The sequence below is a fragment of the Rattus norvegicus genome, chromosome 18 (assembly GCF_021556685.1).
Source record: "Rattus norvegicus strain SHRSP/BbbUtx chromosome 18, alternate assembly SHRSP_T2T, whole genome shotgun sequence".
NCBI lineage: Eukaryota > Metazoa > Chordata > Mammalia > Rodentia > Muridae > Rattus > Rattus norvegicus.
The window spans coordinates 56,431,578-56,448,258 of NC_141551.1; the positions used below are offsets into that span (position 1 = coordinate 56,431,578).

General features: G+C 50.8%; 1 protein-coding gene across 3 annotated transcripts in view; it reads left to right on the forward strand.

Annotated features, from left to right (window-relative positions):
- The first annotated feature begins 256 nt into the window (after positions 1-256).
- Positions 257-16,681, forward strand: part of Camk2a (calcium/calmodulin-dependent protein kinase II alpha) — a 61,914-nt gene continuing 45,489 nt past the window's right edge. For 2 of the 3 annotated variants that reach the window (XM_087592199.1, XM_087592200.1), the window contains exons 1-2: positions 257-653; positions 16,161-16,255. In XM_087592199.1, coding sequence (XP_087448325.1) covers positions 592-653; positions 16,161-16,255 — 157 coding nt within the window. In that variant the 5' untranslated portion in view covers positions 257-591. The remainder of the gene's footprint in view (positions 654-16,160; positions 16,256-16,681) is intronic. The other variant, NM_012920.1, reaches the window with a different exon arrangement.

Consider the following 16,681-nt stretch of genomic DNA (forward strand, 5'->3'; position numbering starts at 1 on the left):
GATGAAGTTGCCAGGGTAACTACATCCTGTCTTTCTCAAGGACCATCCCAGAATGTGGCACCCACTAGCTGTTACCATAGCAACTGCCTCTTTGCCCCACTTAATCCCATCCCGTCTGTTAAAAGGGCCCTATAGTTGGAGGTGGGGGAGGTAGGAAGAGAAGATCACTTGTGGACTAAGTTTGTTCACATCCCCTTCTCCAACCCCCTCAGTACATCACCCTGGGAGAACAAGGTCCACTTGCTTCTGGGCCCACACAGTCCTGCAGTATTGTGTATATAAGGCCAGGGCAACGGAGGAGCAGGTTTTGAAGTGAAAGGCAGGCAGGTGTTGGGGAGGCAGTTACCGGGGCAACGGGAACAGGGCGTTTCGGAGGTGGTTGCCATGGGGACCTGGATGCTGACGAAGGCTCGCGAGGCTGTGAGCAGCCACAGTGCCCTGCTCAGAAGCCCCAAGCTCGTCAATCAAGCTGGTTCTCCATTTGCACTCAGGAGCACGGGCAGGCGAGTGGCCCCTAGTTCTGGGAGCAGAGTATCAGCATCCCAGTCCTAGTCCCGAGCCTAAAGCCTCGCCTGCCTGCCCAGTGCCAGGATGGCTACCATCACCTGCACCCGATTCACGGAAGAGTACCAGCTCTTCGAGGAACTGGGAAAGTGAGTCACACCTCGGGCAGTCCTAGAGGGCATGGGGATCAGCCTCTTGGGCAGGGGGGCGTGTGCCTATGTGACTAAAGCTCTCCCGTGCATGCAGACGGAGGCGTGCAGCATGATTTGGAAGCACTGTGTATGCATAGGCTGTCCAGAGTTAGGCGTTGACACATTTATGTGCCCAGTCAGCCTGGTTGTGTGTGTGTGTGTGTGTGTGTGTGTGTGTGTGTGTGTGTGTGTTGGAAAGGAAGCAGATTGATATTGATGGTATTTGCACACACCTATGCATACAAGTACACACGACCTGGGTTCACAAAGATTTTCAGAAACTTGGGGTTTGAAAGGGATTTTCCCACTTGGCTGGGTCTGAGCTGGAATCTTTTCTGTAGTTGTACTTAGAAACCTCCAGTGACGGAGAGACTTCACCCCCGCCCCCTCCCCCCTTCCATTCCCCCTACTTGGAGATCCTGACTTTAGACTCTATGCAGGGCAGCTAGCTTTTCTCTGACACATTCCTTTCTGCTTTCCCAGCTTCCTTCCAGGAGCGAGAGCTTCAGTGCTGAAGGAGTTAACGTAAAGCAATCGAGGTGTTGGGAGGAGGGGAAGGACAGTCAGCCAGCTGGGGGTGCCACTGTGGCTGTGTGCACAAAAACTGTGGTCCTTTGGCAAAGTTGCCTTTGGTGTTATACCTCTATACCTTGGGAGGCTGCGAGGAGAGAGGTTCCCTCCAGCAGAGCAGCAGGCAACAGACATAAGAGGTTTCTAGATGTTCCCAGCTGGGTTGTGGGGGTCCTGGGATGGATCAGGAGTTGGGGAGCAGTTTGGCAGAGTGCCCCACAGATGCATAAGTGATCCTACCAGCCCTGTTTGGTTCCTGCTGTAGCAGCAGGAACATGAGACAAGGGGCTCTGTGAGCAGATGCGCCAGTGTGAGGTCCTGCAGGTACAGTTATGTTGAGGAGAGGCTATATATGAAATCTGTGGGGAGCAGATGGAGTTGTATAAGAGCTGACACTGGGCACACTGCGAACTAAAAGGGCAAACACTGGTGCAAGTAAAACATGAAGAGGTGTGTGTGTGTGTATGTGTGTGTGTATGTGTGTGTGTGTGTGATATTTGTATGGCAAGCCCAAAAATGTCAGTGTGCACTGCAAGGTTGCATGCATGCAATTATGCAAGGGTTGCTCTTGGCTAGGTGGTGTTGCAGCAAAGGTTTGAACATGCATCTGTGTGCACATGTGTGGCAGGTCAGAGATGGGTACTCTCAGTGAACATCGTGTGTGTGTGTGTGTGTGTGTGTGTGTATGTGTGTGTGTAAGGTCACAGATGTGAAATGTGAACAGAATGTTCTTGAGGGTGCATGTGACTTGAGGAATATGTAAAGAAAGCTCTCTCTCTCTCTCTCTCTCTCTCTCTCTCTGTGTGTGTGTGTGTGTGTGTGTGTGTGTGTGTGTGTGGCCTAGGCTCATGTGGGTGTGTGGGTGTTGTAGGCATGTGTGAGCTTATGCTGTTGCCTGCATATGTGTGGGAGGTGGACCTATGGCTGTGTATAAGCATAGCCCCTGAACACATTCACACAGAGAGAGAGAGAGAGAGACAGAGAGACAGAGAGACAGAGAGACAGAGAGACAGAGAGACAGAAAGAGAGAGACAGAGACAGAGAGAGAGACAGACAGAGAGACAGAGAGAGACAGAGTCAGAGATAGAGATAGAGAGATAGAGAGAGACAGAGACCAACATCAAGACCAAGACTGAGACGAGACCAAGACCTACACATATCCTAGCTCCCTTGTGCAAATGTGTATTCATATTTGCCTACAGACTTCCAGCTATTCTGCACGTCTTTGCGTTGGAGGCAGGGGTGGGGGCAGGAATACAGTCTTTAGGTCTGCTCAGGAGGACTGTCTCTTAAAGTTTATTGGGAGACCCCTTTCCAGAGCATGTCTGGTATTCACTTGGAACCTAAGAATTTCTTGAATAGACAGGAGCTGCCTTTCAGGGGCCACCGAGGCTGGCTCAGCCAGGAGTGCGTCATAGAACATAAGGGAAGGAGTTAAGATGGGACTTCAGGGATCACAGTGACAGAGAACTGCTCCTTTGCCCTGAGGAGAAATGGGGATCATTAGGATTGGGCTCTGTGGGCTGACTTGGCCTTCTCAGCTCCTCTGCCTTCCTGGATACTCAGAGGTGTCAGAGAAGGGGCAGAGGAAAACCGAGGGTGGCAGACACCAGGTCTTGTCCAATCAACTTCAGACCTCCTCCTTCCAGAACTATTGGTGCTTTTAACCTCTTTTTAGGTCACTTATTCCTCCAGGATTCAGAGGAAAGTCTAAATAGACATTCCCCAGGAAAACGTATAAACCTATAAAATGCTGCTTGCGGTGTCAGAGCTTGTGGGACCTCAGGAAACGGTGCATGACCCTGTGCTTGAAGAGGCTTGGGTGAAGAGGAAGGGGCTGTAGTGGGCTGGCTTCTGCCTGGGCTGTCTGTGTGACACAGGCCAGGGTACCCTATGAAGGGTGAACCCTGTGTCTTTTGCAGGGAGGGGCTGCCCCACATGACCCTTAGCTCTGTGACATTGGGCAGGCTGCCACTCTTTCTGCCCTGCAAGCCGGAGACTCAGAAGGCTGGTCGAATTATGTAGATGACCTGTGAAGACGTAACCTCAAGCTTGGCACGCAGTAGGCATCTGGCTGGCCGTTGCCGCTGGGGTGGCTGTTGTCCTCAAGGATTGGACAGGCCTAAAGAAGGAGGCAGTACCTTCTCAACGTTTATCTTTTGTTTAGGGAATGCTGTTCAAGGTCTCCCTGGGCTCCTCTTCCAGGAGGGGGGCAAAGAAGACGTGTTTCTGTAGAGTTTACCCTTTAGTGGATGATCCTGTGTCTTCTAGCTAAGACACCGTGTGACTACCTAGATACTAAGCCCCTGCCCAATACTGTCTACATAATCAGCAGGTTACCTAGCTGGGCCGGGCCTTAAAAAAGACACTTGAGAGACTGCGGTTGACCTCTGACTGGGCCCTGGCTTACCATAACATAGAAGAAGGCTGGTGCTTCATCAAGACTCATTGGCATCCTGCCCAGTGAAGACTGCCTTGTTACCAGCGGCCTTCCAGGAGTCTAGGGTGGAAGCAGAGATTCCTCTCCAGCCTGGAGGTAGCCCTGAATAGGGGTTTCTGGAACTTCTAGATGTTTCTATACTGAGGACCGCCCTCCCCCACCAATGCCCTCACACTGAAGCACATAAATTCAAAAAAGCTAAGAAGTTGATTCTGCATCCCATATAGGATTAAGAAAGGCTGTTTCTAGGGACCCAGAGATGAATTCCCTCCCTTTTCCCTTGACCCACTCCTCTGCCCTCCTTGGAATGAAAGAAATTGAAGCATATGCTTAAAGTGGGCTGCAGTGTCAGGCAGGGCCAGGCTAACCCTCAGAGTTCCCTCCTACTCATTCAGTCTTCTCTGATGTCCAGAATCAATAGAAAGGGAGGGTGGTGGGTGGAGAAGGGTAAGGGAAGCTCTGGAGAGCTCAGGCAGACCCCTGGGTAGAGTGTCTCTTCTAGACACTGCATCCCCAGGCTACCTCTGCCTCCACCTGCAGAGGTTAGGTTAGAGACTTGCTCTGCGGACCTACAATTGTTGCTCTGGACAAAAGGAACCTCAGAAGGAGATTGTATTTAAGAGAGAGAGAAGGGAGGAGAGAGCTCAGCCCACTCTTTTCTCTCTAGAAACAGGGATCTGAAGTTGACTCAGGCAGTGCAGGGTAGGGGAGGCTGGTAGGAGTGTGGGTGGCTGCAAGGTTGACAGGGACTTGGGGGCTGGTCCTGAACCTGAACCCCTTCCTGCACAGCTTTTAGTCCTGTACCACAATTGGGTGGGTTGATTTGTGGGTGGTGGCTTGGCTTAGAGGAAGCTCCTTACACTGGGCTTCAAGGTGCTAGATGTGCAAGACCTCATGCTCTGTATGTAGCATGTGTTTGGTCACTTTGCCTTTCCGTATGGAAGGACAAAGAACAGCATCATGGCGAGAGTAGGCTACAGCACCAGGGCCTTACCTGGACAGCTTTGTTTGCACCTAAACCCTCCTACCAGCAGCATTGGGCCTCACCCTCATGGTACCTTTCCATCCATTAGCTCCACCCCTAAGGGGAAGTGGGGGAGGTTTACTCAGCCATTTTACAGATGAGCAGACTGGGGCTAGAGGAGGGGTAGGGAAACCTCAAGGGACTGTGACCTGGTCTCTGGGAGGTTGCTGAGCAAGGCCCCACCTAGTGCTGTATCTGAGACACAGCTTTCCTCTTGTCTGGGAAGCAGAGGAAAGGGGCAGTGGTCTTTGTGGTGGAGGCTGGGGGCAGTGAGGGCAGATAACCGAGCTGCTGTTCACTTTCTGCTTTGACTTTCCTGGGCTACCTTGGATGAACCACTTGCTCTTTGTGTGTTTCAGCCTCACTGTCAGTAAAGTGTGTGTTTGTGTGGGGGTGTCCTATCTCTGGAGACGGCTGAAGGGCTGCCCTCTGCGGCCTCCTTCCTTGGAGGACTGGGAGAAAAACCGCAGCTCTTATGCTCCAGCATTGGATGGGCTGTGGAGACTGTGCATGTCCTGCATGGACAGAGACCACTCGTAGAGCATGGTGCTTTCTCCTAGGCTACAGCGATAGCCAAAGGATGGGAAATGGGGAAACAGATAGGACCTGGATGGCAGGGAGAGGTGCGAGGACAGGGGAAGGGACGTCCTTTCCTGGCTTCTCCACATCAACAGAGCAGCACAAAGGCACATGTTCTTGTGCATGCTGCAGCCCTCCACCCCCCACAGGCGCCCCCACACAGGCTGAGACACACTGACACCCTCCAAGCCTCCTCCCTCCCTCCTGCCTTCCTCTGAAGCACAGTGACAGTGCTGTCAGCAGCCCTGCAGCCTGAAGCTGCAGCCCTCTAAGTGCTGCGAGGGCAGCCCTCTGGGCTAGTGCACGCATGTACACACACACACACACACACACACACACACACACACACACACACACACACCACACACACACAAGATGACACAGAACATGTAATATGAATCTAATTTCCAATGTGGGGACAGCAAGATGGCGTTGGTTGGACTTCTGGACTCTATCTCATCATACATGTCTCTTCATTTCTTTGGTCTATTTCTTTCTCACCCTTTTCTTGTCTCTGGGCAAATCCTCTGTTCCAGCTCACACTGTCCCCGAATGCACACTGCCCAAGGCCTGCCCTCTTATGATAACTACTTCCATGAACTATTACGAGCCCACCTCAAGCAAACCAAGTGCCACCCACACCAAGAGCCCCAGCCTGGCACTCTAGACGCTCAAAGTCCATGGCTGCACACAGTATCAGGAGGTGCTGTGCAGCCCCTGGGACTCACTGAGCCGCAGAATGTTGATGGCCTTGGTACCTTGGTGTCATTTTATAAGGGTGGAGTTTTTCTGTGATCCTTGTGGCCATTTCCACGTGCATTTCTCAGTCCCCGATCTTGGGCAATGTTCATTGTGCTCCGAGGCAGGACTTACGTGGCCTCTGTCCTCGTGGGTTGCACAATCCAGTACAAAGCCAGAGACAAATCTCTTCTAAACTGATTACTTAGATGCACTTGGATGCTGACCATGGTGGTCCATGCCTGTAATCACAACACTCAGGAGACAGGGGCAGGTGGATCTCTATATGAGTTCAAACTCAGCTTGACCTACACAATGAGTTCTAGATTAGCCAAGGCTACACAGGAAGACCTTGTCTCAAAATACCAAACAATAGCAACAATAACAACAACAACAACAACAACAACAGAATGGGTACCCCAACATCCAGTCCTTAAAATGCAGCTGGACACAGGGCCAGCAGCACAAACAGGGGTGGTGAGTCTTGAAACTCTGCTAGAGAGGAACAGAGGTATTATGGGGGACTGCCCTGAGGTGGCCCTGGGAGCTGGAGGCTGAATGAGACCTTGCCAGAGGGAAGAGGGGATGAGTGTGTCCCCAATCACAATGCTGCTTGGGGCACATGGAGTCCCATTCATTTCTGGTCTACAGAGTCCACTCCCCAACTTCCAGATGCTAAGTCCTGTCTGTAGAAGGCAGGGGCAGGACTGGCAGAGTGGTGGAGGTCTAGAAGGTAAAACTGAGGAGTGGGGAACTTGAGCAGGGCTTGTCAGGGACTAAGGATCATAGAGGACAGACTGTCAAGAGGCAGGTTTAATTCCAACACCAGAGAGCACTCTCTAAGGATCAGAGCTGTCCCTGTTGCCAACAGCCTCTGGATATGGGATCAATGTGGCTGACAGGCAAACTCCTGTTCACAGCTCTTGGCCTCCCTGGCATCTTCCTGACCAACCATCCTGCCCTCACCTTGTAACAAGCTTGTAAGAATGATTTGGGGGACGGTGAGGGTGCTGGGATACTCTTTGTTCCATTGAGAATAACCCAGGGCCCAGTCCGGGTGCACTTGCTCTATGAACAGTGGATTATGACCCAGAAGATGGGTGACTCACAAGAACTGGGCCTTCCAGACTCCGCTTACTCCAGGGCATGGTTCTCTGCTCCTAGGGCTTCTCTAACACTGGGGCAAGCTCTGTGGTGGGCACCACGGAAGGGATAGGCAAGGTCTGAGAAAGAGCTGAACAAGGAAGCCTGTTTGCCTTTCTTCTGCTTTGTCCATTTGTGCTTCTCCCCCAAGGGGTTGAGTATATTATTCCCCTATCTTCCCTTTTTGTAACCCATTCAAGAAAAGGCACGGGCAACCAAACAGGGACTATGTTGGAACTTCTGTTGATTCAGTGTTCCCTTCAACAAACAGACTCTTCCGGTTCTGAGGCCTTCTGTGTCCTCCGAGAGACTTCTGCTGGGTTGGCGGTGGAGTGGGGGGTTCAGGACAGCTCGTCCCCACAGCATCTTCTGGAGTCTGGGAGTGGGCGGTGCAGCACCACTGCCGGGGACAGGAGGAGCGAGGCGAGGTTTCAGCAGCAGGTCCTGGGATGTTCTGGTTGTATTATGCTGTGGCATGTGGCCATCTGCTCACAGAGGTACTGTGGAGACAGGAAGAGAGGGGCACACAAAGCACAGGGCATCCTGGGTCCTGGCCTATCTCATCAGTTTGCTCCCTGGAACTGGCACAGCTCAATTTTGCTTGCCCATTATTAAGAAAGGATACCATTGCTTAAAACAAACAAACAAAAAGAAAGAGAGAGGGATTTATACACAACTTCATCGACCGTTGGTGTCACTGATGGGAAAGACCTGCTTAAGGTTGCAGAAGGCTGGGAGCTGTGAAAATGCCTTGTGTCTGATTCCCTTTTACTTCCAAAATGGACTCTGCTGGCCACAGCTTTTTGGTGACCTTGAGGATTGGGGGATGCTTGTATAAGCTATGGCCATCCTCCCTGCGCACTGCTCTCTTTTTTTAACATGTGGAATCTTGCCCAGTTCTCACAGACTTAAAGCGCAGCTGCGGATCCAAAGTCAGGGCTCTCTCCCACCCTGACTGTGTAGGGAGATTGAAAACAATGGTCCGAGTCAGAAGGCCTGGTCCAAGTTTTCTCGGCCTCAGTTTCTTTACCTGTTGACCTCTGTGGTAAGATATACCAGGCATGCCAGCTCACCATATAGCCAGATGGGTCTCACACTGTGGTCTACCAGGTGAGACAATGCTCTGGTGCCAATCTTAGCTCTTTGCCCTCCTGTAGATGTTGTAACCATACCTGCTCTGAGTTCCACACCTTGGGCAATCAGATCAGCTTGCCTGGGCTAAGTTCCCTCCTAAGAACTTGCCTGGTCCTAAGAACAATAGGACAAGGTTCAAATCTTATGCCAGACGGCAGGTCCATCTGTACTGGGCCAGGAACCTTCTGAGATCATCTCAGCTTGGCTCGGAGTGGTAGAAGGCTCACAGATCTTAACAGAGGGAGGTTTTGGGGGTTGGGGGGAGACTGGTTGGAAAACACCTGCCATGTAGCCAGCATCCAAACAGGAGGATGGATAGCTCGAAGGATGGGACTGGAGCTCTGAAAGCAAGAGGAGCCCATGTGTGTAGATCTCTAGGGGTGACAGCCAGAGTGATTAAACCCTTCAGGGGGAGTCACGGGCTCCTTTGTGACATTGAAGAAGAGTGCACAGTCTTTGCTCAGAGCTCATACAGACATAGGATCATTTTTAATGACATTGTAAATGGGTTCATCAAAGTTTAGGTCCTTCCTGGAGGCCTAGCTTATAGCCCTGGCCCAGGGCGGGAGGAGGAAGTGGCCAGAGGACAAATGCAGAGAGAACAGGGAGTGGCAGTTGGTAGGCAATGGGCGGAAGGAGTATTATTGCTGAGGATGAACCACAGAGCCATGCGTTCAGGGTACCAAGTACCCATAGGGTGGGGCAGGAGAGGCAGGTTAGGCCCAAGGGGTGCTGCCAGGGCTGGGGGAAGGGGAGGCACTGGGTGGGTGAGCCTGGCATACGTATTTCTTCCTTGGCGCCTTGGGGGCGGTGACCAGATTGTGGTGGGTTCCCGGAGTGTAGGAGGTGGGAAGAGGAGGCAGCGGATGTCGGACATTTGTTCTGGAAGTTTGGCAGCATGAAGGAAGAGGGAATCAGGCAACCAGGCTGCTGAGTTGAGAGGACGCTTGTTTCACTTTATGGGGGGGGGGGATGTTTATGAAAGCAGTCAACGCAGGGAAGTCCTGAGGACTGAAAGCATCCCAGACAATAGGACCCCAAGGGTGTAGGACAAATTTGCATGTAGACTGTACCCAGAAAGTCCCTATGCTGTCCCTACACAGACATGTTCCTTTCTGCTGAGACCCTGAGAGCCTACAGAGAAAGATGAAGTGACCTGTTGGGGTGTCCAGGAGGACGTAGGGCTAGAACTTGTCTTCCCCCTCTTTTACATAGGGAAACTGAGACCCATCAGGATAAGTCAGTTGGGTGAGGATTCTGGTCTTCTCATCTCCCATCTAGTCCCCTGGCTGCCATGGTAACTCTTCAAGAGGGTCTAGGCCAGAGATGATTATGGGCACCTGTGCTTGGCAGTCAGCCACACCCAGGCCACCAGGACACCAGCTCTGATTGTCAGCCAGAAAACAATTTCCCAGCGCCAGTCGCTCTTCACAGCCCATTAGCGCTTTCCCACATTCTCAGCAACAGACCCACTTTGCTGTCCTCGTACTGCCTGTGTGGTGCTGGGTGGGGCCTCCTTGTCCCAGCTCACGTTCACTTCTGGTGCACACACCCAGGAGAGACTGTTCAGCCCTGGGGAGAGTCCCCTTCTCTCCTTGCCAGGCTCCCCCCACCCCCTGCAACCTCAGCAGATTGGGTCCATTTTGTAACGGTTTTCATCCTCTTGATCTAACGATGCCCATACAAGGCATCCTTTCTTGAGCATTTACTATACCCCAGGGACTCTGCTGAACACATTGCCTGCCTTATTATCGCATTGAATCCTTGAAGCAACTGCTCAGGGTGGGGACTCTATTGTCCGCATTCTATGGGAGGGAGGAGGCAGACAGACTGAGATGATGTCACTTGCTGGTCTGAACAGCGATGGCGATTTGAACTCAGGCTGGGCCACTCTTAACCCGCCCACAGAATAGCAGGTGACATTGACTAGGATATAGTACTGAAGCAGACAGGTCTCTGTACTGTGGAGTCTCAGTCTTTCCTCAGCCTCAGGATGCCAGTGAAGAAACTGGAGCCCACAGGGCCCATCCCTATCAAAGTACTCCCAGAATGACTGAGACCCGAAAGTCCCATTCTCCGGCGCTTGCCTACAGCTCCTGGACACATGGAGAAAGTCTGAGAGCGACACACCTAATAACTCATGGTATCACAGACTCAGCTAGAGCCAGGTGCTAACCAACTCTGTGTCTAGGTGTCCTCCCCTTGTACCTGGAGCAGGCTTCCACCCTCATCCCCTCTCTACACCGAGGAACACCATCTACCCTCCCTGTCTACACCATGCTTGCCCTTGTGCTTAGGAACACAGGCACACGTTCATAGGTATTCTCAAGAAATCCCCCTCGCCCCACTCCAGCATCCTCTCTTCCCCTTCCTCTGGAGCCACTTCTTCTCCGTCTCCTTGAGGTTCCTACTCCGCCTGACTTCCAATTGCCAGGCTCTGGCCTGCCGGGTCACTGCTAACCCCCTGCTCAGCTCAGAACCCTGGGAGGGGTGGGCTAGCTTCTCCATTTGCTGAAGCTTCTGGGCTGCAGGACAGAAAGGAACCAACAAGCTTTTCCTAAACAAAGAATGCAAGGAACCGAAGGGAGAGCTCCCCGGTGGCAGCCTCACTCTCAGCTTGGCTCCTGGATTCTCACCTTGTGTGTCTGATTCCTATCCTGACAGGAAGGGAGCCTTCCTCAGTGTAGATGGGACCATAAAGCCTAAGAGATAGGAGGAACCCCCACACTCAGGCCTCTGCTCCCTCAGCAGGCCGCTTTCACCCTCTACTCTGTCCTGTGTTCTGCAATCCTAGTCCTGGGTCCAGTGCTCCACAGTGAGCACCTCACCTAATCTCCCAGAGCACCCAGAATGGGTGCTGCCACTGCCCTCTTAAGGGGAGAAAGATCAGAATCTAAGTGTAGAGTCACCCAGGTCCATTGGTGGCCAGCCAGGAGAAGACCTCTGTGAGCCAGAGCCCTAGCTCTGAGGACTCCACCTGCCTGCCTTCAGTGGAGCCGGGAGGAAAGGCTTTAGTGACCTGAGTTCTCTTTGCTGCCTCCCTAGACATATTCCTTCTCACTTGGAGCTGCAGTTTCCAGACCTGTGAAATGGGGATTTTAATTCCTATTTCTTCAGGTTGCTGTAGGGTCACGAGGAGTCTAGCAGTACCCAGGCCTGAGAGTACCCTGTATCCTGGGGTCAGGAGATGGGTCTTGACTTGGGAGGTGCTTCCTCCGAGTACCCCAGGAAGGCTATGCATCCCCACCCTTGGGCAACAATCTCAGGATGTCCTTCAGGGGCTCAGCACCCCTGCCCAGCAACCCCTGACTCATCGGAAAGCTATGTTGTTCTTGTTCAGCGAGAGAGGTTTGTCTTCTTCAGTAGATGTGGTTCCTAGGCCCCCGCTCCTTGGGATCCATGAGGCTGCCTGCACAGAGCCCACTTGGTGGCTCCATAATGTTGATTCCAGGAGGTAGAATATGTACAGGGAAGTCTCTCTCTCTCTCTCTCTCTCTCTCTCTCTCTCTCTCTCTCTCTCTCTCTCTCTCGTGTGTGTGTGTGTGTGTGTGTGTGTGTGTATGTGTGTGTGTGTTTCAGATGTTTGACATAGGCTCTTGTGTACCCAGCATGACCTTGAATTCTGTGTAGTTGAGGATGACGACTTTGAGTTCATGATTCTCTTCCTTCCACTTACCAAGTATTGAGATTAGGGGCATGATAGGGGCATTCTATCAACTGAGTCACATTCCCAAGTCCCCCACCTCCTGGCCTCAAATTTATGGTCCTCCTGCCTCAGCCTCTGAACTGCTGGGTATTGCAAATGTGTTCCACATCCAACTGCTGGAAGTCTTACGGGTTTTTTTGTTTGGTTGTGTGTGTGTGTGTGTGTGTGTGTGTGTGTGTGTGTGTGTGTTGTGTATATATTAATGTAGTAATTGATTGCACCCATCTGAGCCACACTAAAGGTGGTCCAGCTATGAACTCACCATGGGCCAGGTATTATTGGTGAACAAGGCAAGGCCCTACCAGGTCTAGGCAGCTCAGAATCCTGCCCAGATGAAGCCACAAAAACACTTCCCTCTAAGGCCTCATGGGAAATCAAGGTCTATACAGGAGCCTAACAATGGCTTTCCAGCCCATTCCTCTGCATAGGTAAGATGGATGCTTCTTAAGTACCAGCTGTCTCCTTGTCTTCAAATGTCTATTTCTGTCCCCAATGCTCCTGACTGAGATCCTCCCTCCTGCCTCATTTCTGTTGCTTTCACTGTTTAAAAATCACTGCCTGATCTTGCGAGTTCTGTTCATGGGGGTACTAGCAAGTGGTTCTTGGTACTGGGTGCTAGATGCTAGGTTATAGATGTTGGGTGTTGAGTACTAAGTGCTAGGTAGGTACTAAGTAGTGCTAGGTACCAAGTACTAGGTACCAGGAGCTAGGCATAGGAACTCACTAGTTGGGTTGGAGAGACAAGAAAAAGGATAAACAGCTCTCATGAGGGCCAGGTCAGGGATGGGGGAGGATCATTAGGCTGATAGAATATAATACACATTTAGTCCTTTTACTTAGTGTTTTGGAGCAGGGATGCTAAAATCCTTTCAATTTCCTGAGTAATAGCGGTAACTGGAGCGGTTTTTTTAATTCTCATATTTAGTCTTTGACCCCAGTTGCTGACACAAAAGTTTTATCTCCCCCGGGATTTCCAGGTGAAGCACCTTGATCCTTAGGAAGTGACTCATTATGGGTTTCTGTATGGAGGTTGGTTTCAGAAACACAAAGCGCTGATTGGAAGCCTGGAACCTTCTGCCTTATTCTTCATTCTCTGGGGAGATGAGAGGACCCAAAATCAAGTTCGTGATTGAACACGGTTATGGGAAGAAGTCTCACAAAGGCTCCCCACGCGTGGAGCCTAGACACCTTCTGTGAGAGGGAATACAGCCAAGGGCGGGAGGTGGAGCATCTCAGCTCCAGTGGGGCAGAGCTCCTGTGCTGCAATCTCCCAGGCTTTGGCCTCTGTTCCGCTTTATCCAGATGCTCATCTGTATTCTTCGCCATGGCTTGTGTTATATAACACACTAGCAAACGTGCTTTTCTGAGTTCGGGGAACCATCCTAGAAAAGTCTCCCATTTGAGAGCAGTGGCAAAGACTCCCTGTTGTTAGCAAAGTTGTACAGGAGTGTGGGCAACCCAAGGGACCACTTCCTATAGGGAGTGCACCTGAGGGAGGGCATAGTGCTATGTAATGGAGCCCTTAACCTGTAGAGCGTCCCTAACTCTAGAGGGCATAACTGACTTGCAAGAGATCTAATGGGGGTACAATTGGCAGGAGGACTAGTTGGCATAAAAGAAACCATCTTTATTTGATGGCCAGTATTGGGGTGGGGGTGACTAGTGGCAGGTAAGTGTTTTCTACACAGGGGCTTCATGGAGAACAGTGAAGACCCTGTACCTGAGGCAGTGTCTGAAGGAGGTGACTGGGGTCTCTCTGCTTTCTTATCAGTGAAGAGCTTACGGAACCTGACAGTCCTAGCATAAGCTATTCTTGTGTGAGGCCTTCGGTGTACACGTGATTCAATCCATTCCTGTCTGTCTCATCCTTCTCTGTCATTTCCCAGCCACTTACTTCTTGCTGCCCTATGTTGAGCCGGCTAGAGTATGTCCACTTAGGGTCTATGCCAGACTGAAAGCTTCCTTCTGCCAGCAATTGCTCCTGCTTCAAGCATTAATGGCAAGAAGAAAGACTGTGGACCAGCTTTTCAGATACCAGGAATCATCCAACCATCCTGTGGCATAGACCTGCCCATCATTTTAGGTGCGGGGGTGGAAGTTTGGAGGCTATTAGGAACTGAGCATGGCCAGCAGTAGGAAGTTGGAGAGGTGGAAAGGTACTCAGTGTGGGTGTTAAAAACCCAGAAGTGCAAATATTCGAGGCCTAGGTACAATGTTGCTTGTAATCTTTCGTGTGAACTTGAAGCAATCTACACAGAGTCATATCCACTGAGTGGGGCTCAGTGTCTTGAGGCCCGCTCCACACATGAGGCCTCTGCACTTTGGTTCAGTGCTGTGTCTGGATGATTCATACAATAACAGCACACTAGAGTCTTCCTAGGCTCTCTCTTCTGGGTTGGTCGTTAGTGAAAGGACAGTAAAAACTGGGACACAGTACCCACTGCTGTAACATGCAGAGTTGACAGGTTGGCCTGCGTGGAGAAGTGCAAAACGGTAGCTCACACTCAGATCCAAACTCAAACAAGTTTTCTTCCGTTCTGTGCTCAAATTATTTCAAAATAAGGAGCCAACATTTAAAAATCAGGAAATTTCTTGCCAACATCCAGACTTTCCCTTTTCCTTGAAAAACTGAACAATGTTCCATTTCATGTGGCAACAGTGATGCTCTTCTTGTGAGCACTGAGGCTCCCATCCCTCATCCCCAGATCTCTTCTAGTCACTGACACTTCGAGGATAAGATTCCAGGAGCTGCTTTAAAGCATGTTTAAGAAGATGTTCAACTTCACTCCTAAAACCGAATGTAGGGACTGAACTAGGGATATGACTTACTGGGCAGGACCTGAGTTCCCATACCCAGCACTCACATAAAGAGCCAGGCATTGCTGCCTCCGCCTGTGTCCCAGGACTTGGGGGAAAGAAACGGGAGGATCCCAAGAATTTGATGGGCAGCCAGTTCAGCAGAAACAGCCAGCTTCCAAAACAGTGCCAGCAGCTTCAGAACTAGTTTCAAACCACGGGTCTGTGGGGACATTTCAGATTCAACCCATAACATATAAGTTCATGAAATCTCATTATCAATCAAAGATTCCAAATATATATATATATATATGTAGGTAGAGCTTATCCCAGAGACTCACATACAGGAAATGCGATACTTTTTAAGGGGAGAGGGGCTGTTTTTTGTTTTTATTTTTTGAGATAGTGTCACTATGTAGCCCCAGCTGTCCTCCAACACACTAGGTATACCTGGCTGGCCTTGAACTCACAGAGATCTGCTTGTCTGTCTCGAGAGTGCTAGAATCAATGCAATTCTAATGCACACATTCAAGGCCATTTTGGGGCATTGATTCTAATAGCTAGTGATTGAACCAACCTGCCTTTCAGTGGGGAACCTCAATCAGGAAACTGGCCAGGACACTAGACTATAAGACAGTCATATAATTATGTATTATGTGATGAAGAGTTTTTAAATGGAGGATGATGGCCTTTGAACTACATTAACTGCATTGGATGTGGTGGTGCATGCCTTTAATTCCAGCACTTGGGAGACGGAGGCAGGTAGATCTGAGTTCAACACAGTGAGGTCCAGGTCAGCCAGAGCTACAGAGTCAGACCCTGTCTCAAAGGAAAAAAAATCTTAACTCTAGAAAGGAGGGAATGGAATTGTATACCTGCCTGGGGCTGTGTGTGAGGGGAGATCTGTAAAGAGAGACTCCAGGCCTTAGGAAGGACCCCTCACAGGCTGGGGTCTAGGAGTGGAGGCAGGACTTCTCAGGTTCTACATATTTACGTCCTTTGAACTTGGAGCTGTGTGATGTATTACTTGTTCAAAGAACAAAGCTCTAAAGATTCTCAGAGACCTAGATTCTGTGGTTCTCACTCCAGGCCTCTAACGTTTTATAACTTGGTGACCTAACTTTTATAGAACCCAGAAGGCTCATCTTGCATGAAGCCAAGGATCTGGGCCCCTCTCTGGATCTTCCTGACCCTATGCTGTGCAGGAGCCCTTGTGCTATAGGTGACTCCAATGAGCGGCTCCCTTCTTGCACGGCACATCTGTAGGAACTCTTGGTAGCCTGGGGAGATGGGTCTCAGGCCCCTCTCTACATCATGTTGTTCTCTGTCCTCCAGGGGAGCCTTCTCCGTGGTGCGCAGGTGTGTGAAGGTGCTGGCTGGCCAGGAGTATGCTGCCAAGATTATCAACACCAAGAAGCTCTCAGCCAGAGGTAGGTTCTGTGCTTGCCTGCCCACTGCCGACTTTCCTGCTCTGTCATAGTTCTTGCCATAGACCTGAACCCCACGCTTGACCCCTGGGAGACAGTGTGGGCAGGCTAAGAGGCTCTTCCTTCTAAGGGTGTGATGAAAATAGACCCTTCACTTTCCTTCCTCAAGGATTCCAGGCCCAATGTTACAGCATCTCCCAGACAGCTCAAGCCCTCAGTAGTACTCTCTCTTAACTCTGCCATGCCCTTCATGGCTTGCCTCCTGACCTCTGCTTTTGCTCTCTCTCTGTGAATGTTTAACCTGCTTCCTTTTATGGGGGCAGCCATTTTTTTCTCCTTCCAGGTCTCCTCCACTCAGTCATATCCTCAAAACTTTCTTTACCCTCTTTTCAGTCTCCATTTTTCTCTTCCTGCTGTTTTTTCTTTCCA